This window comes from Caloenas nicobarica, chromosome 9 (assembly GCF_036013445.1).
Source record: "Caloenas nicobarica isolate bCalNic1 chromosome 9, bCalNic1.hap1, whole genome shotgun sequence".
NCBI classification, from domain to species: Eukaryota; Metazoa; Chordata; class Aves; order Columbiformes; family Columbidae; genus Caloenas; species Caloenas nicobarica.
The window spans coordinates 19,446,842-19,472,831 of NC_088253.1; the positions used below are offsets into that span (position 1 = coordinate 19,446,842).

General features: G+C 40.3%; 1 protein-coding gene across 1 annotated transcript in view; it reads right to left on the reverse strand.

Moving 5' to 3' along the window:
- LOC135991950 (polycystin-1-like protein 2) overlaps positions 1–25,990 on the reverse strand; it is a 39,077-nt gene that overhangs the window by 7,604 nt on the left and 5,483 nt on the right. Inside the window, exons 5-35 of the mRNA XM_065640825.1 lie at positions 25,809–25,956; positions 24,263–24,492; positions 23,187–23,591; positions 22,128–22,226; positions 21,411–21,460; positions 20,154–20,271; positions 19,315–19,522; positions 18,495–18,615; positions 18,092–18,233; positions 17,387–17,587; positions 17,019–17,164; positions 16,352–16,546; positions 15,366–15,491; positions 13,808–13,990; positions 12,620–12,744; positions 11,648–11,774; positions 10,373–10,507; positions 9,992–10,217; positions 9,405–9,598; positions 8,758–8,988; positions 8,436–8,537; positions 8,043–8,221; positions 7,575–7,721; positions 6,860–7,059; positions 6,483–6,709; positions 5,754–5,970; positions 4,540–4,768; positions 3,458–3,689; positions 2,913–3,009; positions 1,458–1,598; positions 534–719 (exon numbers count right to left, since the gene is read on the reverse strand). Of these exons, the coding sequence (XP_065496897.1) occupies positions 534–719; positions 1,458–1,598; positions 2,913–3,009; positions 3,458–3,689; positions 4,540–4,768; positions 5,754–5,970; positions 6,483–6,709; positions 6,860–7,059; positions 7,575–7,721; positions 8,043–8,221; positions 8,436–8,537; positions 8,758–8,988; positions 9,405–9,598; positions 9,992–10,217; positions 10,373–10,507; positions 11,648–11,774; positions 12,620–12,744; positions 13,808–13,990; positions 15,366–15,491; positions 16,352–16,546; positions 17,019–17,164; positions 17,387–17,587; positions 18,092–18,233; positions 18,495–18,615; positions 19,315–19,522; positions 20,154–20,271; positions 21,411–21,460; positions 22,128–22,226; positions 23,187–23,591; positions 24,263–24,492; positions 25,809–25,956 (5,367 nt within the window). The remainder of the gene's footprint in view (positions 1–533; positions 720–1,457; positions 1,599–2,912; positions 3,010–3,457; positions 3,690–4,539; positions 4,769–5,753; positions 5,971–6,482; positions 6,710–6,859; positions 7,060–7,574; positions 7,722–8,042; positions 8,222–8,435; positions 8,538–8,757; positions 8,989–9,404; positions 9,599–9,991; positions 10,218–10,372; positions 10,508–11,647; positions 11,775–12,619; positions 12,745–13,807; positions 13,991–15,365; positions 15,492–16,351; positions 16,547–17,018; positions 17,165–17,386; positions 17,588–18,091; positions 18,234–18,494; positions 18,616–19,314; positions 19,523–20,153; positions 20,272–21,410; positions 21,461–22,127; positions 22,227–23,186; positions 23,592–24,262; positions 24,493–25,808; positions 25,957–25,990) is intronic.

Consider the following 25,990-nt stretch of genomic DNA (forward strand, 5'->3'; position numbering starts at 1 on the left):
CCTGTCATGTCCAGTGAACAGCTCTGCTAATTTATTTCAATATTTACTCTTAAATGTGAGCTGGAAAATGGGTCCTATTAATTACTGGATATGGCTAGATAGAAACATGGTGGTGTTGCAAATAGCTTCACATTGACCCAAGTTGTGGTGCAAATAGAGCTCTGCTGAGGAAAAACTTAATAGTGCCACCTATCTGCCATTCCTTTTTTGAATTATGGAAAGAAACTCGTGTAAAACTGAGGCATTTATCTGAATATCTGGAATAAGTAATGTAAAATGTGAAAAATGTAAAATTACAGTGCAGAACTTCGGGTTTATATTAAAGAGAAGGAATATATTAGTATACATAAAACTTGGGGTCAGGCCGTGGGGTTTTAATTATCCACTAGTATTCACATTATAAGAATCCCCACTAGCCTTATGCACTCACGGTCTCTTTCTCCAGTCAGATATGCATGTGCAAGTTAGGGAGATGTAGAAAAGATAATGTTTCAGAATCTGGCAAGCTGAAGTGAAACAACATGACTCTGCACCTTTATAGGATCCATAAAGATTTTTGACTAAGGTAGTGTTTGCCCATGTGAAAAAGTCCTGATAACTGTAGACATCGTGGAATCCATCTGTAAAGCTGTTTTCAATGTGTTTGTTTAAGTAGTAGGAATTGGGATCTCTCTGCCCATAGGCAACCAGTAACAGCATCCATAAAAACCCCAGATAGGCTGGAAAAAAACCAAGAAGAGACAGCACGTGTGAGCTCAGAATTAACGCTGCTGTTCAAAATAGACTGCATGAATGCTTACTGCTGTTGTCACTTATTAGGTTAAGGAGATGCTTTGCTAGACTCTGACTGACCAGTGCTAATGAATTTACACGAGCTACTTCAACGAGCTGCAGTTTAAGCCTGTCACATTTGGAGTACGAGATGGTCGAGCAATAAGTGGGAAGGCTGGCAGAACACCAGTAGTAATGACAGCTCTAAATAAAATGAGGAGTCCAACTTTGTTCCAATTGAAGTTGAGGTAATTTTATTCCAATTGAAGTTGAGGTAATTTTTTCCATAGTTTTTGGAAGAAATAAAACTAGGGTATAAATAATTACCTATAAATACTATCTGCTTTTAGAAAGATGGCATCCAAAGATGGCCTCCAGCTGCTCTTTTGGTATCAACTTCATTTAACTGTTGACCTCCTCCTACCCTTCCTAACTTTTCTTCAACCTCTCATGGGTCTCTAATGTGTTTCTTTACCACAAAATCAAGCCCTAACCACACTTCAGCCAACTGACATTTCCCACCTCCGTTCAGCTCCAGCTGCCCCCGAACAGCCTGGTTCTGCAGCGGAATGGCGCGCAGGAAGCTAAAGATAAGCTAAAACTTTTTCACCCAAGAGAACAGTGTGATGTAAAAATATTGATGAGTACAACTGAATAAAACAAGATAATCAACATATGGATAATACCCAGGATTTCTCTGATCAGGGCAAATGCTTTTTGCTCCTTCAGGCAGCTGATTTTCATTTTCTCCACATCAGCTGCAGGAGGTGGCCGGTAAATGTTGCTTCTACTGTCCCTTCGGGCTCCAAAGAGAGGATTTGAATCACCTGTGGGTGAGAACAGTAAACCCTGGAATCAGTCAACGGATTGTCTCTGTCCTGCTTTTCCTTTCTTTGGACATTATAAGGAAATACTTGCATTTAATGCTTTCCCTTAGGAAGACAGGGGATGTAATTGAAACAATTAGTACAGTAAGGCAAACAGTGGGGAGGGAAGGAGCTCACAAACACCGTGTGTTAGGTTTAGGCACAGATGTAGTTCAGATGTCTCTCTCTAGGCTGAGCATCTCAGAAGGTGACGTATTCAGAGCCTGAGTCTGATCAGGGAAAAAGCTGTTTGGTTTATGGGAGTAATACAGATAATTATGGTTGTGGAAAACTATGTATACTGAGGACTTTCATACCACAAGACTTAAAGGAGGTGGGAAATTTCTTTGAGAGAGAACTTGGGTTTTAGATGGCTTGTCAGGTAAAGATCTACCAGTCTAGATTAAATGTGCATTTTGCACTGGGTCATGTGTTTATTTTTGCTTGGTTGTGGAATAGTTACAGGTTTTGTTGCAAGCCATGCCATGAGAACTGAAACACAGAGCTAAAACAAGCCTCCTTATATAACTGATTTTTCTTATGTCTGATGTGAGGGTTAAATATTTAAGCATGGTTACTATGCACTAATAACACTGATTCATTAATTTTTGTTATAATGGCTTCAGTCAGTTTGCCACATTTTATTATTTTCTTTTCTAGATGCTCCTTGAATGTCGATGGACTGAAAAGTGGTTGACTACCCACTTGTACAATTCTTGATCCAGTATGAATCAACACGGGAGAATACTTCTTTTTTCCTGACATAAGCAAGCCAGGGATGGAGGGAAAGAAGATATCAAATGTCAGTCAAATATCAGTATCCTGGGGCAATCTTACAACAGGGCTGGAGGAGATAGTGTGTGTATATATATTTGCAGAGGTAATGACATACGGAAAAAGATAAACAAGGAAGTCTAATTCTTTTGATCCAGAACTTTTAATCTTTTTGATCTTGTGGTCTCTTTCATTAAGGGTTCTGCAAGTTTTATCCAACCTAAGCATACAGTGGTCTTTATATTTTTTCCAACTGGCACAAAATCAGTTATTTAGGTGTGTTTCCACTTCCACCTTGATCTTGGGAATAGTAATGGATAGGCACATAGTCACAACACCTGTGGATTTACTGATTCCTGCTAACCTTGTCAGCTAAGATTCAGGTATATAAAGACAATCAGTGAAGTTCTCAGTTGAACTGAGTCACATATTTGTGCATAAAACACTCCAAAAGCTTGGAGAACACTTTCTTTAATCATTTCTCACTTTACAGACAGGTACCTGGTGCAGATAAAGGCCCATCAATAGCTGTGTTTTCTTCATCCTCATGTTCCACCTTCTTCAGAACCAGAGCAAAAAAAGCAGCAAATCCCAGCACCTGGAAAGAGTTACCTTTAGACTCGCCATATGCACGTTTCGTATAAAGAAGCTCAGGCTTTGACCTGGATCCCTTTGGACCCAGGCACTGCAGAACAACTGTGCTTTGGCCGTGTTGAACTCATGCAGCTGAAGCTTATGAACAAGAGAACAGCGCACAGTGCTGGAGTCCATCCAGTTAAACTGATGTTGCCATATAACACATCTTCCCTGGTCAGAAACCCCCTCATTGGTTAAACTCCAACAAAACAGGGGAGAGGAAACTAATGAGTTAATGTCAGCAAAAGATAACAGAACTCCATAAACCTGCTAGCTCTGGTTTTAGGGGCAAAGACTTCTCATTTTATGTGGTAAATCCTGTAGATCTTTAGAACACATTAGACTGTCTTTCTGAAATGATGGTAGAATGAGTTCATATTGGCCAGTGGTTGTATTTCTGAGGATCTCACCTTTAAGGGCTGTGTGATAAAAAGACTTTCCAAGAAGGAGATGGCCATGGAGATCAGCCACTTGATGGAGTTCTCCTTGCCATAATGCAGCCCGTAGAGCATGGTGAAGAACCCAGATACACCACTGGTGGCTGCAACAAGGAACCAAGCAATGAACACAAACCACCAGGGCAGCCCTTTGGAAGAGGAACTTTTCTTGCCATCACCGGAGAAGCTTGGAGTAAGGGACCACCTTGAGAGTGAACCAGGAGAGAAAAAATCAGTCTGCAGTGGAACAGAAGCCAAAATCACAATCTTCAGGTTCAGTTGGGATAGGCAACATCTTGTGATTTAAAATATGAATCAAAATACCCTGAATTCTTTTCACTAATGCAGTTAAATAGGATACATGGATAGCAAAAAGTACAGTGAGGAAGTATGCAGAGATCAGCTGAAATGAAAACAAATTTAATGGGCTTATTTACTCCTCAGTTCATGCATAATTGAACCTCCAGCAGAAATGTTGACTAACAAAACCATGAGTGCATTTTAGCTACTGGATACATCTCTTGTGATCACCATATAGGTCAGAGAGATAATTAGTGGTATTGTTTTCAATGCTTCTAACTTAATTAACAGATTTCACTGAAGTATTCTTATGTGCTTCTTAATTTTTCCTTATTCATACATTTTAAGAGACACCTGAGATTTTGGAGCTCAGTGATTATCCCAGCCGTTTGCTATCGTGGCATTGTATTGTAACATTCCATTTTGGAGGCAAAAATGATGAAGAGTGACGATCTGTTATTATTGCTTTTGTGTGCAGTTCACAGTGCATTGAAACTATTTTGTTGTTCCTACAATAGCATAATAATAAAACATGTTTCTACAGCTGTAATAGTGGTTATCTAGCACATATTAAGCAGTAGTTATTTGGGCTCTGTCATCTTGAGCAGTTTTGAATTCAGAACCTGAATATACTGAAAATGAAATATAAACGAAAATATAAATAGAATAATAAATAATAAAAGTGTAGTACAAATATATATAAAAAAAGATATAAAAGAAAATGTGTACTGAAAATGAGATGAGAACTTGGTTACCCCTCACTGACAGACGCTGATGAGCAGATCTGGTTCTCCAGGAGGTTCTTCATGTGTTGAACCTGTCGAACAGCTTGTGTGTAACTCTGAGGCATCTGAAATTTATTGGGCCCGAGTAATTCCAGCTCCATCTCTACATGCTGGAGTTGCATGTACAAGCAGCGGTTGTAATCACTGTGTTTCAGTCGCTCACACGTTCCCTTCTCTGGAATTGGGCTTCTTGTTTTTTCTGCAGGTAAAGAATTTTTTTTTTTTTTAAAAGAAAATCAGCATAGCTATCGCTAGATTAAAATACTGTTCAGCACAAAGATCAGCAGAACTGGAGCTCAAGCTTAAGAATGTGCCAAGGTGAAGAGTAACATTTGGAGGGACATGTAAAAGCAGCTTAATACTAGAGCTGTAATGCTTCTAATATGGGCTGGAATTGTTGCCAGGAAGCAACTTAGTAAGATAGAGGTCCTAAAACCTTAATAGAGAAGTCAGATAAGATCAAGTGCTTATTCGTTCATAGTTTACTTGTGCGATTAGTAGCTTGGTACGCTCATTAGAAAAGCAAAATGCAAGTCTTAATGAAATCAGTGGGATTGTTTACCCATATATTATTGTTTAATTTAAAATAAATGAATGCCTAAGTTAAGAATCAGACTGAAAGGAACAACAGCACAAGACCAAAAAGAAAAAAGGAAAGGACAAAAAGGCTGTGAAACAACTGATATTTGTGAACCTCTATGCTGTTAGATACCGATCCTGCTCCTGAGCCAGGCTGGAAGCTGACATTTAATTTTATAGCATAAGAAATAGAAATTTCGCAGTGCCTTTACTCAGTTGGGCACTCAGTGGTGCACAGTGAAATGACAAGAGGCAATGGGCACAAACTAAAACATGGGAAATTCTATCTGAGCATAAGGAAAAGCTTGTGTGTTGCGAGGGCAGTTGGACACTGGAACAGGTTGCTCAGAGGATTTGTGGAGTCTCCATCCTTGGAGATATTCACCATCCAACTGGATGTGATCCTGGGCAACCTGCTCCAGCTGGCTGTGTTCTGAGCAAGGTGGTGGCCTAAATCTCCATAGATCCCTTCCAGCCTCAACTATTTTGTGATTCTGTAATTGCCTTTGAGTCAGAACGTAAAAAAAACTTGGGTCATCACATCCAGCATTACCATCATTGTCACCGCAAAGGTTTCAGTCGGCATGTCGCATTGTGGTGTTTACCTTGTATATCCACAGCACCTAACGTGACAATTATAGGGTCGTCCTTCTTCTTGCTGTCATCATAAAACCCTTGCCCAGCTCTGTTCTGTTGGCAGATGATGTCCTCAACCAATGCCAAAAGTGTGTTGATGTTAGTTGATTTTCCAAGATCTGATACTGAAGTGAGAGATGGAGTCTTCAGGGCCTTAAAGAGTGAGTTGGCAATTCTTCTTATATCCTAGAAAAGACCCAGCAACCCAGCAGTGACTCTGGCTTCGGTGATCTAAGCTGATGTGATCTGAAGGCACCACCGGTTGGGAGCTGCACCAATTGCTAAAATCTCCAGAATGGGTAAGGGTAACACATCTTACAGTGCTGGCTGTGACAGGCAGAGTTCAGTGAGTTCAGCAAGACAGCTTTCGGGACTCAAAAATACAGCTTACCTGCCTGAGGACCTAGGCTGAGAAATATGAGGTCTATGATACCTTTTATCTTCGCTGTATTGCTTAACATTTGTTTTTAACCCCTGAACACAGTGATTTTGGTCACATATAATAATTGTGCGAGGGCTGAGATGTACATGGGCAGATCTTAATGCAGTCGGGTAATTGAGTGCTTTGCCCCAGTGTGTAATTGGTGTTTTGCCTCAGACCAGCTGAAGGGCAGCTGGCGGAAATTTCTGCTGCTAAACTGGGGATGTTGGGTAGTGCAGGGCAGCAGAGGGCACTGCAGGACTCACTGGGGACTTGCCTTTGTCACAGCCTCTGGAGTGAGTGAGACAGCCTGGGTGACCTGTGGGGTGGGAGGCAGGCTTGGGGACACTCGACCACTCTTTCCTGGCTTCTTCTCTCTCCCCTGCATGGCTGGCTGGGATCGTACGTTCCTGAAGATCTGCACAATGAGCAGGTTGATGGGGAACATGAGGAGGGAGCTCTCAAAGCCAATCATCACTTCCTGCCATGTGAACTCGATCTTACCTGTCAAGATCAAACAGAGGGGAGGAATAAAAATAACCCCAGGAACCATCACATCTCTTTCTTGTGAAAAAGCTCATTTGTTCAACTGTCCTGCTTCTAGATTCTGCTGTCTCTCTATTCCCCTGCCTAAGCAATGATGAGGATTGTTACCCAAATCCATTTTCTGCTCAGCTGGATCCTTTGGCACTCCCCAGAACATGAGGCTGGTCAGCATAGTGCAGAGAAGCAGTGAGAAGCAACATGACACGCGCTGGGCTCGTGTGAAGGAGCTTCGTGGGGAGCGGCTGAAAACTGAGTACCAGATGTGCCCGTCCTGGAAACCCTTGGAAGTCTTAATGAAAAACAGATTGCTGGGAAGGAGGAAAGCAAAATCAGATGGATACTCAGAAAAGAGAGGTAAGAATAAAGCTGTAGTTCAGGATCCTGACCTATTCATGCTTCTAGGCACTATGTGAAGAATTAATGAGAAATAACCAAATATCATGGCTTGATTTGCATGGAGTGGTCATAGCTACCTATGTCCTTTCTTTCTGGTCACACTATGGAGGGAAAGCTAATCATGAGCAGTTTCTAATATAAATTGTTAGGGAAATTACACATAGGAGGAGATAAGATGCTTGGGTTTCTGTAGGTCTTGTCAGGCTATCCTCCTTTAACACCAGTATTTCCAGTCTGGTATGACTGCTAGGGTAACAATTAGACTTACTTAACCATCCTTCCTCTTTTCCTTGTTCAGAGCCCTTCTAGGGCAATGGAGACACCTCCCTTGTTTTAATTTTTCTCTAGGGATTTGATCTTTTATGCATACTTGCTTTTCTAGGCTGATTTCTACCAAGAGTGAAAAAGTCCATAAAACAGAAGGTACCTGAACTGCTTCATGTCCTGTTCTGTAGCTACTGGGAACACTTTATCAAGGACACATTCTCCAATGTCAATGGCCAGCCAAGAGTTACAGAGGAAGTACCATTTCTGATCCCCTGCCAGATCATGGACCAATACACGATTCACGTACCTGGTGGAAAAACATACAGGGCACATTCACACATAACTGCGTGGTACGAAATTCAAGACTCAACAGGACTATGGATGACAGAGTCTGGCCTTTGCCTTCTTGGGTTGTGTCTAAACTGTAAGGCACAGAACACATCCCATCCTGTATTGGACACAGCATGTGGGAAGCACTCCTGGTCCTGCAGTTTAGATTATGATTTGATTTATTCATATGCAAAAGTGAGAAACTAACACTTCTTTTCTAGAACTGTAGAAAGGATAATTTTCAAGTGCTAGAAAAGGAAAATGTTATCATTATAAAAAATATTGGATCTTCACTTACCAGGAGGGACTGTCCCCTGAATTATCATGCCACAATCTAATACTCTGCAGTTCACCAAGAGGGAAGAAGGTACAGAGCAGGAAAACATCCACTCCTCCCCGTTCAAAGACTGGACTCTCAGGATCAGTTAGATGGTGTGGCTCACTCTCTCCTTCCAGCCCATAGAGGGTGAGAGTCACCTGGAGAATAAGATGGCAAAATAAAAACTTGCATATCTTGATCCTATATATGATTATTCCTCTGGCATATTCTTCCTGCTTTCATCAAATCTGAGGACTTTCTGGCTCAGATGTTGCATTTGAGCCATCCTCTTAATAGCCTCAGGTGCTCCATTATTTGTCCAGTTCTCTGCATGAGTGCATAAACTGTCTTACCGCGCAGTGCCATTGATACCTTGGAGGTTGTGGCTGCCCTGCGGCGGTGTCCTGTAAAAACTGTCACAAGATAACGATACTGAGCAAAAGGGTCATTGTCTTCCAGTACTGTGATTTTCACCTGCAGAGTGACAAAATTAGTATAGTGTGTTAGCTCTTCTGTAAGTATGGATTCCTTAAAGCTCTGGAATTTGTCATCTTGTGAACAATGCATATACTTACCAGTGAACAGAGAATTACAGGGAAGGGAGTAGCATTGGTGGAAGACTTCCTATTAAAACAGGCTAGACAAAGTGGGAATTGGCCTAAATACATTCAGTCTTTCTTAGCTGAAGACTTACTTTGGCATCATCCTGGATGTCTTTCCTTCGAGCCCAAATAACTACAAGTACATATATCAGAAAGATGCATCCTACAGTTGTCACCACCACAGGGTTGTCCACAAATGTGCCAAATAGCTCTACAGTTTTGGTAACATCTACAGTATTGGGTATGACAAAGACGGAGCTCCCAAAGAAGGTCAGATGATTGCAGAGGCACTGTGTGCTTCTAGGATTTGTTTTTGGTCCTACCTGAAAACCAGAAAAAAATCCTGATAAAACATCTGGCTTCAAAGTATGAGACAACTTACCAAGCAAATGGTGGTGCTGAGATTGCGAAGTTAGTGTGGAGAGCTGCTATAAACAAAATAACTGTTGATGTTCTCATAAGGAACATAAATTCTAATGTCTAGCAAGAAGCAGGCACTGTCAGCTAATAGAGCCTTGTAAGAATGCTTTCATTTCTTATACAGAAGTGCATCCCAAGAAACTGAAATGGAAATGTCATTTGAAGCTTAGTCCAGTCTGACTAAACTTCTTCAATTTATCTCAGAATGATCTTGTTTTATGGTGTGAGTTCAGTGCTATCATTTTACTACAAGATGATGGTTATAAGGACTGACTTTGAAGTATATCATATAAACAGTGTTTTGTTTTACTCTACTTACATGACATCCATAGCTGTTCCAGTTCCCCTGGTGCTCATCCCAAAATACACAGCGGGATGCGAAGCAAGTGACAGCTACAGTTAGCCTGTCATAGACTGTGGAATCCATTCCCATATCTTGTAAAACCATGAAATAGTAGGTTCCCTCTCCAAAAACAAGTTCTTCTGGCCCGAGAACCCAAGTGTTTGTCTCACCTTGAACATAAATATTTTCCTTTCAATGTCTGTATAGAAATACCTATTCATAAGTATGCAGCTGTATTGCATATGATCAAATAAACAAACTGAAAAAACAGGTATGAAATAATTCTTAGCAACTTGTTGTTCAAAGCATCCCACTCTTTGCTTCCGTTAGTGAACACCGTATACCAGAGATTGGAACCCCAAAGCATGACAGATTGAACCCCCCTTCCAGTTAGACATCTGAACCTATGGTCAAGGCTCATTCTGTAAATGTATACGTCCTGTAAAGCTGTGGATGAGCACTCCCCATACTGACTGCTCTTAACTTACTATGGGTGGTGAAAGTCTTTCGGTTACATAAGTCCAACATGCACAAACTCATAGGTCACTAACAAGCTGTCTTACCTCCAGCAGTTTTCTTATAGAACAGATGATTTTTCATATCATAGTTAGTTTCATTTGGACGATAACCATACCCTAAGTAGAGTATTAGTGGAATATCATGTTCGCATTCCAGGTGGATCACTATAGATGTGTTTTCTGAGGTAACATTGACTTGGAAAGTGCTAAAATTGCCCAGATTCAGCAGAATCCTATCTTCCTGAGCTGCTGAAAGCCTTGGTAACATTATCTGGTTTTAGATAGAAAGACATAGCTTTAAATACAGCAAAACATCTTGCTTCTATTATTTATAAGCACAATACAGAAGACAGCAAAGTATGTAAACAGAGAAAGACAAAAAAAAAAAAGGAAAAGGGGGAGAGGGATAGGAAATAGTGGGTTTACTTCAATGTTTTCTTTGAGATTGCTGACTGGTATGATCAAGCCATCCAGACCAGTAAGACTTAGACCTCCCACTGTTCCGCTGATGTCAAAACTGGTCTCACTGGAGAAAAAGGGATTCACGGCAAAGCTCACCATCTGTTAGCAAGACATTAACAAACAGCTTTGAGCTATTGTTAATATTCCATTCTATTCACACCCTAAATCGCTGAATAGATAAAGCTTGAACTCAGATCCAAGCAGTACTTTACTTTAATGAAGCTTGCATCCAGATATAAATAGAAGCTATCTCATCTCTAAGGCAGGCCAAAAACAACCCTTGAAAGTGATTTTGACATTGTTGTCTATTGCTTTCCATTAATTGTAACCCTTTTGCCTTTTAGCTACCAGATACCAAAATGCAATTGCATAAGCCTCTTTCAAAGTTAACTCCACCAAAGCTGGGCTGCGGCACCCCTGTTGGAGTTAGGAACAGAAGTCTCTTTGTGCTACGACAGCAATGCAGACAAAAGTATGTCAGAGTCGTCAGTCCAAGGAGAGGATTCGGGAGCCTCTCCCAACGCTCGGGTAAGACAATGGGTGCGTTTCCACTGGTTTCAGTGTGCTCTGGACATTTTAGCAACACTGGAAAAGACGCAATGAAAAAACCTGTATATTTTGCAAGTATTGTAGGGGTTTCCTGAGAGTGTCAAATCAACCAGAGAGGCCCTCGGAAAATTTATTATAAAAATATGACAATAATACACAATCTGTTCTTCTGGGGGACAAACCGCCATATCCTAATTCAGAAGAGGGATGTGTTTCCATCAGGACATTCGCAGGCCTTTTGACTCCTGCAGGATCTGAGTGCCTCAAACTCATTTATTTCTTGCTGGGATGAAACAGGACTGCTGCAGGTTAGCTTTAATGGTGATCTGGACTCTGAGCTGTTGCATCCTCCTCGGGGCATTAGATGTAAACAAACAGCAAATAGATTTATAGGCATTGATTCATTCCATTGCCTTCTGTAGCCATAAAAGTGTGAATCAGGAGCATATGTGAGGGTTTGATGGACTTTAAGTTTTCAGTCCTTCTTAGCTTGCTGAACCAACCTCATGCAGTTAAGATAAGCAAAGGTTTATTTGACCAAAAACATTTTAAATTCTTTTCTTGGCATGACAGGAGGGGATAACTTGTGTGCTTGTGTATTCATTGTAAAAGGAGAAAATATTCTAAAACTGCTAGACCAAGAATGTAAGTTGTATATCAGACTAAGTCAGATAAAAGCTGTTTACTTGCCCTTATATCCACTGTTTCACCATCAACTCCTGAAACACTGAGAGAGGAAGCAGGTGGGAGAGTAAAGCTGGCAGAGCTGGAATTGGAGATATTGATGGATGTGCCATCCATGTTTTCTGCTTGCAATCTGTCCAGTTAGGGTTGGACACAAGTGAAACAGAGTAAAAAAAGAAATAGAAAACCAAACAAATGAACAAACAAAAACGGAAAAAGCCCCACAAAACCAAACATCAATAGCATGGACTTCATATCTAGAGAAAAAGATTTCTCACTTCATGAGTATAACTTAGCTGGAAAACTATTTCTAACTCTGACAGCAAATACTTTGTACATTATCTGATCCTGATGTAGTAGTCCACAAAACACCACCATAAAATAATGAAAAAGGGGGAGGAATTGGTGTCTCTGGATAGGAAGTTGTACCCAACTACGTGTACTTATGTGAAAGATGTACCAGGTTTCTGTGTGAACATGCTCTTGATGTGAATGCACAATTAAATGTGGATGAAAACCAGGCTCTCGGGGAACAATTTAAGGATGATCATAGGGAATGGAGAATGCTCATCAGGGTCCTCATGATTATATTTGCTTCTGCCAAGCAGGTTACAAATCTAAATAACGTCATCACTGGAAACTTGGAAAAGAAAAAAACCCTTAACTGGTTTTCCCCATAATTTTGAAGGTAGGCAGCTACTGCCTCATCCAGGAAATAGCAGTAAATTCTCCATTGGTCAAAGAAAACACAGCGTGAACATTTCTAAGGTGGCTTTACTGAAGATAATTGGAGTCCAAGCTGTTCTTGGAGTCCCAGCTGTACTATCACTTAGTAATGGCAGCCTCATTGCACTGTTGAAATTGTCATTGTGCTACAATATTTAGTTCAGTGGCTCCAGTTAGGGACAACGTAATGACTATTTGGGGCACATTTGATTAATTATCAGGAGCTGAGGTGGGAGATGCTGTTACTGTTACCTGTGTATGTACATTGTGGCAGAAGGAGCGCTAAGGACTGTTGGTTCATCATCCGGTTCTTTCCCAAACAGAAGAGCACTCTGTAGGTTTTCAACTGTATTCAGGAGCTGGTGTGACACTGAACTCTGGAAAAGGATTACAGGAGGAAACTTGCAACAAAGCTCCTCAGAATCATCAAGTTGCACATTATTTGCCTTTACTTCCTTTTAGGAACAATTGCTAATTTTCAGTGTTTTATGAATCTGGCAAATTTGATTATGTGCTTCTTAATCTCAGAGAAAGTTATTCTAATCAGCAATTCAATTTCTGTAATTCTTATAAAAACACTGCAGACAGCAAATATATATATCTTGCAGCTTTTACTTTTATATTCTATTATTTATAACTTCTACATATTGAAATTCGAAACACTACAAACATGACATCAATTTAATGCAATATACTGCACTTCTGTACGTTAATGCCCCTTAGGCACACACTTTAGTGTTTAGTTACTTGCAAAAGCAAGACCAAAGTATGTATTAATTGTCTGTTATTAGTGTGTTATCCTGGGGGAGTTCGCACATCTCACAACCTTTTCTCTCAGGTTAGATTTATTTCATGCCCTACTCCCTTGCAGTGATGAAAGTTAAAGTGTAATATGTTCAGCCCAGGAAGCACAAAGAGGCAACTGTGACAATTCATGTATGGATAGGAACAAGATAGGACAAAATAAATATGCTGCATAATTCTGAATAAAAAATCAGAGTGAGCTTTCTGAAAAAAAAAAAGTGTTAGCAGCAACCAGAGCTAATTGCAGCTTTAAAGTAGTGGAGTTAATAATGAATATTGAATATCTGTTTCTTCCTTGAATTGTGGGGCAAAAGAATAGAATCAAATCTGAAAAAAATCTCTGTGCGCTTGTCATCCATTAGAGGCTGTACACTGATGCTGTGCTCTCCAGTGGTCTGTCCTGTTCAACTTTAAATGTAACAAAACTTAAGAGGCTTCTATCATCTTCGTTAGCAGGCCATTTAGTCTAACATGTCTAACCGGGGAGAAGTTTCCTTTGATATTCAAGTCCATCATGGTGTCACAATGAACCCTACCCAATGCCAATTTAAAAATATGAGAGGCAGCAGAACTCTTAAAAACCTTCCAAAGCAAGCAAATGTTCACACACTGCAAACCGGATCCAACCAAAATTACCTGTTCTGCCTCTAGCACCGAAGTGTTGGCAGCTCCGATTTCTGCAGAAGCTTTAAGGACATTGCTCACTGCATTAAATAGATAGTTGGCTGCATCTTTTAACTTCTGATCATCTCTGCTGTCCTCCGTGTTTACAGTGAGCAACGAAGCACTGACATCTTTTAGAGTGTTGCTAGCTTCCACCTGGTGGGAAACAAGGGGAAAAGGTTGTATCTGTTGGTACTACAAATGACAGAAGTGACACTTGTGTCATTTACTGAATATTGCAACATAAGTAATCTCATGGGACTATTTGTGGCTAACGTTGTTTTTACTATAATTATTTATGCTGAGGTAATACCTCAAATGCCAATAGAGACGATATACTAGATGGTATATTGCCATGTAATACAGACCTGAAAAATGCAGCCTGCTTCTACAGATTTAATCTGTAGAAAAGATTAATAACTTCCGAAGGAAGCTTGTCTGTCAAACAGTGGGCAAGGATACAGTTTAGGTGTACAGTAACATAGTAAATTAGGTTATACTTTGGGTGGTGTGTCCAAAAACCGCCATCACATTGTCAAGTGCATGTGGATTTCCATCTTAGTTTCCCTAAACTTACCAGCAGTTAATCCCTTTGCACATGTTCTGTGCTAAATGCCAAAGCAGAATGTGTTTTACAGTTTTTATTTTGTGCCTGAATGCAGCTAGTGATTGCTTTGTGATTGTGAAAGCATGGGCCAGGTTGGAGCACAAGGTGGTGAGGGAGCCAAACAAATTCTTTGCAAGCTTAGGCATATCCATTCCCACCGTCTGCCAACGCTGAGCAGCCTTTCTGCAGGGTGAGCGCTCAATCCAAGCTGTGTTCTTGTCTTGCCAAAGTTAACCACACGCTGCTGAACCGCTCCCAAGCCATTGTCTGGCTGCAACTGTATAATACATCAGAAATCAGGACAGCTCTTTTTATTGCCAGTGTATTTGGGAAACTTCCCCAGTGACAGTTTGTTCTGTCCTCCCATGTGCTCGCTTGTTGCGCATAAATAGCATCACCTACTAATAATGCCACGTTGCCAGATAAGATTCACAAAATACTTTTGTGAGGCCAGTCTGAACATTTGTGCCCAGTTCCTCAGGGTTCTGTCATGTTCCTGCCTCTTACATGCATTTTGTGACAGTGCACGGATCAAGGACCAATGGATCTGGACAAGTCTAGAAAAACCCTCCTGGGCTTTTTCTTCAGGATTCTAAGAATGCTTTAGAAGATCAAATATACATCCTGACATGCCTCTGACTAAAAGTTAAGGTTTCCATCTTCAAGATGTATCATAAAACGTAGCTGGCGAGACAGTCATAGCCTGGATTGTAGTGGTTGCTGAGACAATGTCTGTGAGTCCAAATTCGCTTACTCTAAACAGCAAAATATGTTCCCTTCTGGTCAAAATACACATGATGGTACAGTTGAAAAAATGGGTAAAGAACAGATAACTGTAAGGCACCAAAACTCTTCCAAGGTCAGTAGGGTGCAATAGGGGCTACACTGTTAGCGTGAGGAGATGTAGGATGAATTGCCTCTTACCTGTGCTGAGACAGACAGCTCTTCACTCCTGTAAGTGATTTCTTTCAATACTTCTGACATCTTCAGAGCAGTCTGCATTGATGTGATGTTAACAGCAGAGAGAGTCGTCAGCATCAGCCCTCGGAGCTTGAGATGAAAAGGGATAATTAGGCAAAGGAATAAGATGCTAATTAGGACTGTGCAAGTAGTGCTGTATATTGACAGTCAGGCTTGCTGTAAATTGTGCGGTAGAGTGAGACTCCACAACAAGGATCATTTGAACTGATATTATAATAGGTCTACTGATAAGATGCCACTTGCCTTAGTAACTATAATCACAAGTTTTATGTTACCTTCCAACACAAAAAATTTATACGCTTAACATCCATTATTAGCAAGGAGAGTTACTTGTGAAAATTTGTACTAATGTATGTGAATTACTGTATAAGTGCCACTTCCAGAGAAAGCAGAGCCATGTATGATTGATGTGACTCAAAGAATGAATCATAATTGAAGGATAAGTTGCATTTCTCTAGATCTTTTCATCTGAGGCACTCAAAGCACTGTACAAATATAAGCTTATAACTGCAACATAAGCTGGTAGCCGAAATGAACAAACTAAAATTACCTGCCATCTAGTATTTTATGGGAAAATGAGATAGGATATTTTTCCCACAGGAGAGGCCATCTTATTAATATTCAAATTGTTTGTAGAAAATCAGGTTGATTTTAAGTTTTAAAACATCGTCCAAATCAGTTTAAGTTAATTCAATAACAACTGAGAATGAATTATTTTACTGATGGATGATAAAACAAATTATTTATGTGGACAAACAGTGAAAAATAGCTGAAACCTGTGCCAAACACTGCGGCAGATGCTAGAAACCTGAAACCGCCGTTGATTTCAGGTGGTGATATTTGAGCTTTTTATTACTTAAGAGCTGTTAAAGGATATGAAGAGTCCATTATATTGCAGTATACTGCAAGAAAACAAGTGTCTGGCTGACCTCTTTTCGTGTGTCCGTCTGTAAAGACATGTTCAAGCTTTCCTCTTGAGCCTCCTGGTTCAGGACTGAAGTCACCGACTGGTACAGCTGGAAGAGACTCATGCTGTTGTTCCTGTCTTTGAGGATGGAGTTTGCCTTCTCGGATACAATAGCCTGCAGGGTCAGGTTCCCGTCAGTCATAGCTGCATGTCCAACCTGATGAAGAAATCAGATATGCTCTTAACATTGCCAACGCAGTTATAATTATCTTTGAACAGCTTCCACAGTCATCTTATTGACAGCCTGGCTAGAGTGGCACAGAAGACTTTGTGTTCCCAGTTTTTAATGTTTTATTTTTAGTGGTCTGTTAAGGATCTCCTTACTGGGGCAGAAGCAAGAGTTTTCTGGGGCCTACACAAGAGTAACTCCAGACTCACTAGATACAGCTTATGCTGCCCAGTGTCCAAATAGATCATCTTTTAAACTTCTATCCTTGAAAAAAAGGACAGTGGCAGATTCTTTTGACTACCTTGAGTCCACAGAGAATAGTTTCAGTTAGATAGGAAAACGGTGATTATGGCACATTCAGAGGAAAGTAATAGTATAAAATGGGAAGAAGGTCCGAAAGTGAATTGCAGGTTAGGTATCAACTTGAGAGATCTTGAAATATAGTAATTCTACTGTGTACCTTCACTGAAGCATTAGTTTGAACTGTATCACCGAAGTCGTTGCTAACAGTAATTGTCATATGTAAAATGAAATTATTTTCCTCTTCTCCAAGTGGAAGATAAACTGGGAAGAGTTCAGGATCCGGGCCACAGTGCAGGAGAGAACCTGAAACAAGAAAGAAGGGGTGACCTATCAGACACCGCACAGCCAGCCTCTGTTCTCTACGAACTGGGAACCCTGGGCTTGCTCTGTGCAGGTCCGATTCACTCGTTATTAATCTCCCTGGGAAGCTGAGCAGGTTGTGCCTTTGCTCTTGTTAGCAACAGTGCCAGTGCTTGCTAGAGACACAGAGCAGCAGTCAGCCAAACAGTTCACCTCAGGACTTACTTGGTTTCAGATAGAAGCAGTACGTGAGCTGCCTGTCACGACTGGATTGGCATGAATTTGCCGAGCAAGGAGCGCTGCAGGAAACTGTGAACGCGGTGAGCACTGATCCCTGCTTGGGAGACACGGCACAAGCGGGGCTCTCGGGCGGAGGCATGGTGCTGACGAGGAACGTCTCCTCCCCGTAGCCGCCCTGAGTCATTGCTGAGGGTGAAGGGAGCAGAACGTCAGCAATAATCGTGCCCCAGCAGCACTGATCTTCACACGTGAATCCTGCCTACTTAGCAATGATGCTGTTTGTTCAGGCACCAGAAACATCAGGATGGGCCTAATCAGAAGTGAAATCCCACTACTGAATAAGCCATAAGAGGAAAAGAACTATTAAAAACATGGTAGTGTTTGCATTATAAAGCAAAGCTGTATTATTAATTGATGAAGCATTTAGCGTAACTTCATTTCCAGATGAGCCTTGACAAAGTTATTAACAGCTTGGAGTAAGATAACTGAATTTGTCCTGCTGTGCAACAGCCCAAAACAAATTTAGCTCTTAATTATTTTAAAGAACCCACATATAAAATAACAGCTCTCAACTTGTAGACTAATTTAACTTCATATTTGTCAATGAAGCTGTGTGTGTGTAATGCCACTGTGATGTCACGATGGCAGAGGCTTTCTCAAAGGAGTCTGAAAAGCCCTGCTTGCCCCTACCTGTTACTTTAATCTGAAAAGCTTCTCCCTGTGTCTGCAAGAAGGAGCTGTTCATTTTCAACACAGATGTGTTGCTTTGAAGCAAATTCAAAGAGTTCTGCCGGAAACCAATCAGGCCACAGGCTGGAGGGAGGGTCATAGGCTGGAAAATCAGACAGAAAAGAAAACATGACAGTAGAGGCTCTTTGCTGTGGTTTCTGTTGTGATTTATCAGGATCAGGGGGGCAGTTTGGTGCCCTTTATCATAACTCCTCCCAAACTAAGCACCCCCTTGTTTCATTGTTCACTATTATTCCCAAAGCGCCCATTTGACAAAGTATCGCTCTGAGGCCCTGTGGCTTTCCCTCCGGATGGATGTTTATTTTTGTGTGTGAAGAATTTCTGATGAATCTGATGCTCTCACCTTGCTTTGGAATGCGTTATCTAAATACCAGTTATAATATATGGCCTGAGAGTCCTTCTGTCCAGAGACACGCAAAACCACCTCTTCACTGGCATTCACTGGCCTGCAGTTTGCCTCACACCTGTAAGGAAGGACAACGGTAATTAGAGGTAGTAACCATATGAGTTGTCCTTGATGTTGATTGGTTTACCCTCATTTGATGAAAATCTGCAAAAGCCCTGCAATATGGTACAGGTGAGACATGACTCACAAATAGTGAAATAATTTTAATGGATGAGATTTAGGCATGTTCATCTCCATTTTCGACGTGACTGAGGCCCATAACCTGCAAACTATTTATGTTGCAAAACTGATTCAGGCTCTCAAATGAAGCCTGCGTCTATTTAAGCTCCTGAAATGATTACATTAATAGATCATTTAAATGCCACTGCCCTTGAATGAAGCACAGGATTCTTTGTGGCAGTAATGTGTATCTGGGTGTCGCATGGAAACTTCAGACATATCTTATGGCATTTATTCTCATTGTTTCGATGAGGTTTGCGTATGGAAATCTCCAGCATTGAAAGGATATAGCGGGGTCAAAAGCTCTAAATGGCTTTAGGAAGAATATTATTCCGTTTATAAAATGATTATGTTCAGAAATGTGGACTGGAAAATGCAGCAAGACCCATTTTGTCTGTAATTCCTATGATGGTAAGGTATCAACAGATTTACAACAATAAGTATGTTATCACGTTATTGTTATTTGGTAACCGTGGCCTTGCACTATGTTTGTGCAGTAATAATATTAACCAGTGAATATTAGGGTTTAAAACCAGACCTGATTTCCAGTTGCAGTTCTTGTCTTGCAGTCACGTAAAGACATTGCTCGTCCTGCCTCTCTTCATTGCCATCATTTCGGACCAGAACCCTGACGGTCACTGCTGACTTTGGAGGAGGAAGGCAGGAAGGTGGGATTTGCACCTCAGTTTGGTTGGTTAGGATTATCTGTTGCTGCACACACTCGTTCCACTCAGGCCAGCAAGCTCCTGCATAAACATTTCCTTCATAATCAGAATAGTCTTAACATCCCATGTCTCTTGTAAAGAACTTTCCTGACGTGGGTTTGAAAGAGTTTTGTAGAGCAAACAAGTTTCCTGAACCCAATTTAAAGAGCGGGTAATCAGAGGTCAGAGTACAGACTAACTTCTTCAAAGTAATGTATGAGGCCAGGGATAAACATGGAAACAACACAGATGTCCTGAGTCTCAATCCAGTTTTCAGCCATAAATGTTTTTGCATCATGTTTGATGCTAGTTATTGCTGGTTTATTGAGGCACGCGTACCGTGCAAATGCCTAACTATGTAAGTCACTTGGGATTACTTCTTAGCTGTGACGGTGATGGTTTAGGATGGGCAGATCGTGAAAAATTGAAACCTAGGAGTAGCCACCTTTGGAAAAATACAAAACTGAGTGCTATGCCATAGTATATGCTAGTATATATGGTATTAAAATCATGGTAAGGTAGAAGGACATTCTTCAGGTACAGTGAGTGGCAAACTTTAAAGCCAGAGAGTAAACCATCCTTTAGTCAGATTTTCACCACTTGATCTGGCATGACAGTGCGTTTGTTACTCATCAAATGGAAGTTGATGTAAAAGTTCAGGAAATGCACATACCACAGGACCAGAGAAAACTAAAATTGCTGCTTTTGTCTGGCCAGCCAAGTGTAACAGTTGTGAAAGGATCCACATGGCGACTCGGTTTAATATGTATTTTGTTTTTTCTTCTGTGACCCTAAATAATAAATAAATGTATCGGTTAGGACAGTAGCATGTATAAATGCATCCATATCTTGCTTCTTTATAATGAAAAAGGTTGGAAAGTTTAGACCCCAAATTGCTCTATGCAGATCTGTAGTTTAAATGATCTTTCCCTGATCAGTGGTAGTGTGGAAGGAGAAGCGATGGGAATAAAAGCAGATGGCACAGGGAAACTCTCTGGAAAAATACTCCCAAACTCATAAGTGGCTTAGAAGCCCAGCTCTCATTTTCAAAACTAATGCAGGTATTTAGGAAACTAATTCCCATTAATTTTCCACTTCCGAACCAAGACTTTTAACCCTTCGACAATTATTTGTCTTCTAGTACATTCCTTTTCTGTCTGAATTGGATACAATACAGCTATAGATGAAGAGAAGAAGGAGGTATTATAGCTGAATTTGTCTTTCTGTGCAATAAACTGTGATAGCCTTAGTTTGGAATTAGTTTTATATTCCCCTGATGCAATATATTCTTACAGGCAATGTGTAAAGCACAATGCCTTCTTGTGCAGCACCACGTTTCCTGTAGCAGACATCTGCCTGCTAGTGTTGTAGTTGAAAACTACATCTTTAAGATGATAATAAAACATTATATCTGGCAATTTTATTATTTACATTTGTGCAGCTGCTAGCAATTGCTGTATCATTAGTTTCTTAGTTTGCTGCAAACTGGAAATTTTGTCTTTGCAAAGTGACTGACTTAAACATTCCAACAGAGAAGCAGGAAACACTTAGAAACAATATAAATATATATTAAACTCTGCTTGGAGGATAGCCCCTTAAAGAGATGTTTCCATTTGTCAAGTAGATAATTTAAAAATTCATGTAAGCTCATTTCAACTTCCCAAACGGAGTCATTGTGAAAAGTTCATTTTCTCTAATATTTTAATTGTTACTTGCAGGCTTTTATGAAATATAGATTGGATGCCTGTAAACATCTTTGTCTCAGAGACTTTTGGACTGGATTTTATGTTAAATCATATGGGGCAGAGAAAATCTAGTCCATAATCTATGCTACAAATACTTCTTTTCAATGTCTTATGCAGTACTTTTACTGGTAAGAAAAATGTCTAAGTAATTCAATTTTAAAGGAAGATCCTTAAATAATACTTACATTTGTCTTTCGGGCATTTGTTTTGGAGCTGCGTTCTTCCTTAGCAGAATCTGTTTAATACAAAAAAGAGCGGAATATTTTAGTGCCACCTGCAAAGCCTTCAGTCATCCTCTAGTTAATATGACTTAAATACGCAGGATTTGACAACCAACAGTCTGAAAGATAGGGCCATAAGAGTCAGACTTTGCAACTGTGATAGGTAAAGCTAGTCACATACTATAAAGAAGATGTTGTGGAAATGAAAATAAATTCACAGAAGGTGGTGGAATTTCATTGATGTACAAAGAAAAATTGAGGGAAAGCACTTGAAAAGTCTTAATAGGATTAGTACTACAGTCACTTTATTCCTGATATAATCTGCTTTTGTAAATGGAAGGATGAGCCATCAAGAAGCTTTTACTGGCGACAATTTATGAGACTGCTGTGATGCAAATATTTTCTGGTTTCAGAGCTATGTCCCGAGCCATAAACTTCACTAATTATTTCTCGGACAAATAGCAAATGTGCAATGTGTAACATATACAGAGTGATGCTAATTTATGACTACTTCAAAGCCAGGGAATCTGCCTTCATCAGGAGAAAGCCTCCACAAAAGTTTTCTGCACTGTTGATGGAAGGAACACAATTACTAGATGCAAACCAGAAACACGCCATGAAATGCTCTGATTGCAAAAAGACACGTGGTCAAACCCAGCAGTGTCAGATTAATGCAATTACCTTCTTGGTGAGAACTGTTCGCCAACACAGTGATGGACCCAAGATCCAGACTCACGTTAGAAAAGGCATTCATGGCCACCACTTTCACTAGGAAAGAACCTGGAGAAGACAAAAGGCCAGTTATAAATGGCAGTGGAACCCGTCCATCGTGTTTGGGATATAAAATCCAATTCATAAAGAAAATCCTATTCTTTTCTGTTAAGAGCTTTGGGGATTTTCTGATGAGTTTCCACTGCTGAAAGGCTTTTCAAGGAATGTTCTTCCCCTTTATCTCAGCTTTTTAATAACTCAGCTGCCTTTGTCCTAGCACTTGCAATGCTTTTCTTTGTCAGCTGGCTATGATATTACCACACAGCGAACTAGAGGTGCGCTCATACTGGAGCCCAAGTGAGTTTAGACACTTTGAGACAACAGCTGTCTTGTTTGAAAATTCTGCCTGAAGGGAAGGGATGTTCAAATGGGTATAGGGAGACCTGAAAAAAACTTTTAATATTGAATAATTTTAAAACATAAAATGAAATCATAATTAGCTTCTGGAGTTGAGGCTTTGACATGGGATTTGAATAGTTCATTAGAGGAAGAAACTTTTTTATCTTCTGCCACTGAATTAATTCTTAAGGACAGTCTCCCTAATCCCACATTTTAAAGGCTTTGATTTTTTAATAATGGAAAGAAAAAAATACTAAAAAGCTTATTCATAAGGAAGTAAAAAACTACATGTTGAAGACCAATGCATAGAAAAGCTCCCCCTTTCTTTGTCATCTCTACTGAGAACTCCTCAGATTATTAATTACTGCCATGTAAAATGCAGAGGAGTGTAAACTTGAAAAGTTATGCATATGAACAAAAATGAGGAAAACACTTGGTGATTCAAGAAAATGTCATCATTTGTACTTGAATCGGATCGTGTCATGAAAAAATAAACCTTGGTTCACTGTGTCTTTTTATTGCAAAAATCAAGTGGAGCCTTGCTTCCCATCTCTGATTGGAGACCCATTTGCCCTCTACTCAGCTCTGAGAGTCTCGGAAGCACAGAAGATGTCAATCAGCGTGCTGTACCTTCAGAGCACACAGGAACGGTGTACGTTCGAGGTTCCCCGTGAGGACCGTCTTCTTTGTGAGACTGAGTTTCGTTAGGTCCAATCACCTCAAACTTCAGTTTATCTGGGGCACCGTGAGACACAGAGACATTTATCTCCAAATTCTCCCCCAGCTGCAGAGTGTGAGAAGCTAATGCAGCCTGAAGACCAGATACCGGCTCAACTAAGTGAACAGCAATACTTTCAGAGATCTCCGATGCGGTCGTGTTGCTGGATGCCCGGATTTCCAGTTGATGTGTCCCTGGGCCTAGCAGCTGTTGAGAGGCACTGTCAAGCGTCAGATTGTGAGGGACAATTCCTTCCTTGGCACTGGATTCAGTGAGAGTCATATTGTCTGCTAGCATAACGTAGGTCACTCCGTTGCCTGAAAAAAACCAGTTCAACATTTCTCACAGCTCATGTAACAGGCCATCCAATTCAGCTGCTTTGTGCAGCATTCAGATATTTATAAAAAGAGTCATAAGAACACTGCAGCAATGCAGTCATTTTTAATAAAGTAATTCCAGATGCTTTTTTGCCAATCTAGGCTCCCTGTGGACATCTATCACATGTGTTTTCTACTGGGAGCATTAGAGCAGTCAAGAGAATTCAAACCTATTCTACTGAATGTTATTTTTTAAGCATATATGTGGATTCCAGGAACTTAAAGTGAGAACAAAACATAGATCAGCAACCGGGACCCGTTCACTGTGGAGTCATCTTGCCCTCAATCAGAGAAGCATTTCTGTGGATTCCTAACTTCAAATATGCAAATATTCCTACTGCCTTCGTGTAGATTCATGTGACTAAAGTTATGCTCATGCTTTGTCAGCTTTGTGTAGAAGGAAAAAGGGTTTATACTGATGTTTGAGGTGGTGTAAAAGCTCTGAGAAAGAACCCCTCCAATGAGAACATTCAGTTGCAGGAACACAACAATTAGAGAGAAAGCATTCACTGAAAAGATGTATTGTTTTGCATAATGAAAATCCTGCTCTATCCCATGGGTAGCATAATATTTAGCCTGCCGTTTAAATCACACAGTGTAGTTTCCCTCACCTCCATTGAGTTCAACTTGAATCCACAACAGCTCCCCATACAGTGTACGGCAGTGAGAGCTGTTCCCAGATTCGTACTGGCTGTAGCACCTGGTAATGCTCAGTTGATCCATCTTATCTTGAACAGTCACCCGCTTCTGTGCCGTCACGTGCCATTCACTGGTTGTGCATTCCACAAAAACAGTGAACTCTCCAGGAGATGAATATCTATATGTGACATTGCTGACCAGTCTAGAACAGAAAGAGAACAGCTGCTTGGTGTGGAAGAGTGTGCTGGGAAGCCCCCAGCCGTACGTGGTAACTGTGCTCACAGGTCCCAAATTTCTGACCTCACTCAGCTCTCCTGCAATCACTGTAATCCCTCATTTATTTACACAGAATTTTTAGGGTTGAAGATTGTTCCTTTTTTCCAGCTACGGTGTAATTCAGGATGTATCTCAGGGGTGGTTGTTCTCAAAGTGTATGTATAAGGGTAGGTACATTTCGCTGTGAAGTAGGTAGATTACAGCTCAATAACATGGGCCATTAGATCTGGTTTCTGACTTGTTGGCTCTGAGCACAGATCTGTGATTATGCACATTAGAACATGTAACGGTGCCCTTAATTCTCTATTCTTTATTTTATTCCCAATTTACCATCTCTTAGATATATCAGTGAAAGCTGAGGATGCTCAGCATTTTGTCAGAGCACTCCCTTGCCTTTTTTTTTTTTAATGTGCACCTGCATCTATACTTGCCCATGCTAGCAAAAATGCCTCTTCACTCCTGAGTCTGGTGCAGTTCTGGTCATGATAGCAATAGGAGACGAATGGATGTGGTAGTTGCTGTTGTTACTAACAAGCACAGTGAGATGGTGAAAAGAATCTAAGGATATCCTTCTTGAATGACATACACCATGGAAGGCAAATAAATAATATTCCTGAAACTATTCTCTCTTTGTTTTGCAAACAAAGATCAGGTTATATCATCCTTAATAATGCATATTTATCATTAGCTGTTTTAATGAAGAAAAAGATTTCATTCTAACTGGACTTCAAAAACATTTAGTTCTTCTACTCTTAACTTTCTAGTTGACTCGAGTAGTAGATAAATAAATTTCAAGAGCCATTCTCTGTCATTCTTAGCACTACAACAAAATCTGATTTTTAAATCCAACAGAAAAATGTTTGATCTTTTAAAGACACATTTTTAACGCAATTAAAGCAAAAGAAAAACTCCAGAATGCCATTGTATTATTTTAAATGTTTTCTTGGCAATCACTGATGTGTTTTCAGTAATTTTGTGTCTTAGGGTCCAGAATAAATACTCATAGTAAGAAATAGGAATCACTTGTCATAATAAGCAGGAGAAAGATTGTGGTCGGCACCTTGACATAGGATTTTATATTAACTTTGAAACAAGTTTCTGCAGAATCCAGGTGTTTTTTTGTATAGTCTATTACTAATTACTTAATTTTTAACACCTCATTTAAGAGACTTGGAGCATTCAATAAAATGCAAGCAGTGAAATTTACTGGTTGTCTGATGATACATGAAGGATATATCTTACGTTAGAGGGTAGTAGGGATCAATAGTGTGGCCGTCTCCAGTGCTAATGATACAGGAAAGGTTGCCGGAGTATGGAGAGAGCAGCCAGTTCAAACCGACCGTGATATTTTCAAAGACAAAGCATGTGTCTGTTACAAGCAGCTGCAGACCTGTAAAACATGATGACAGAATTCAATGCCATTG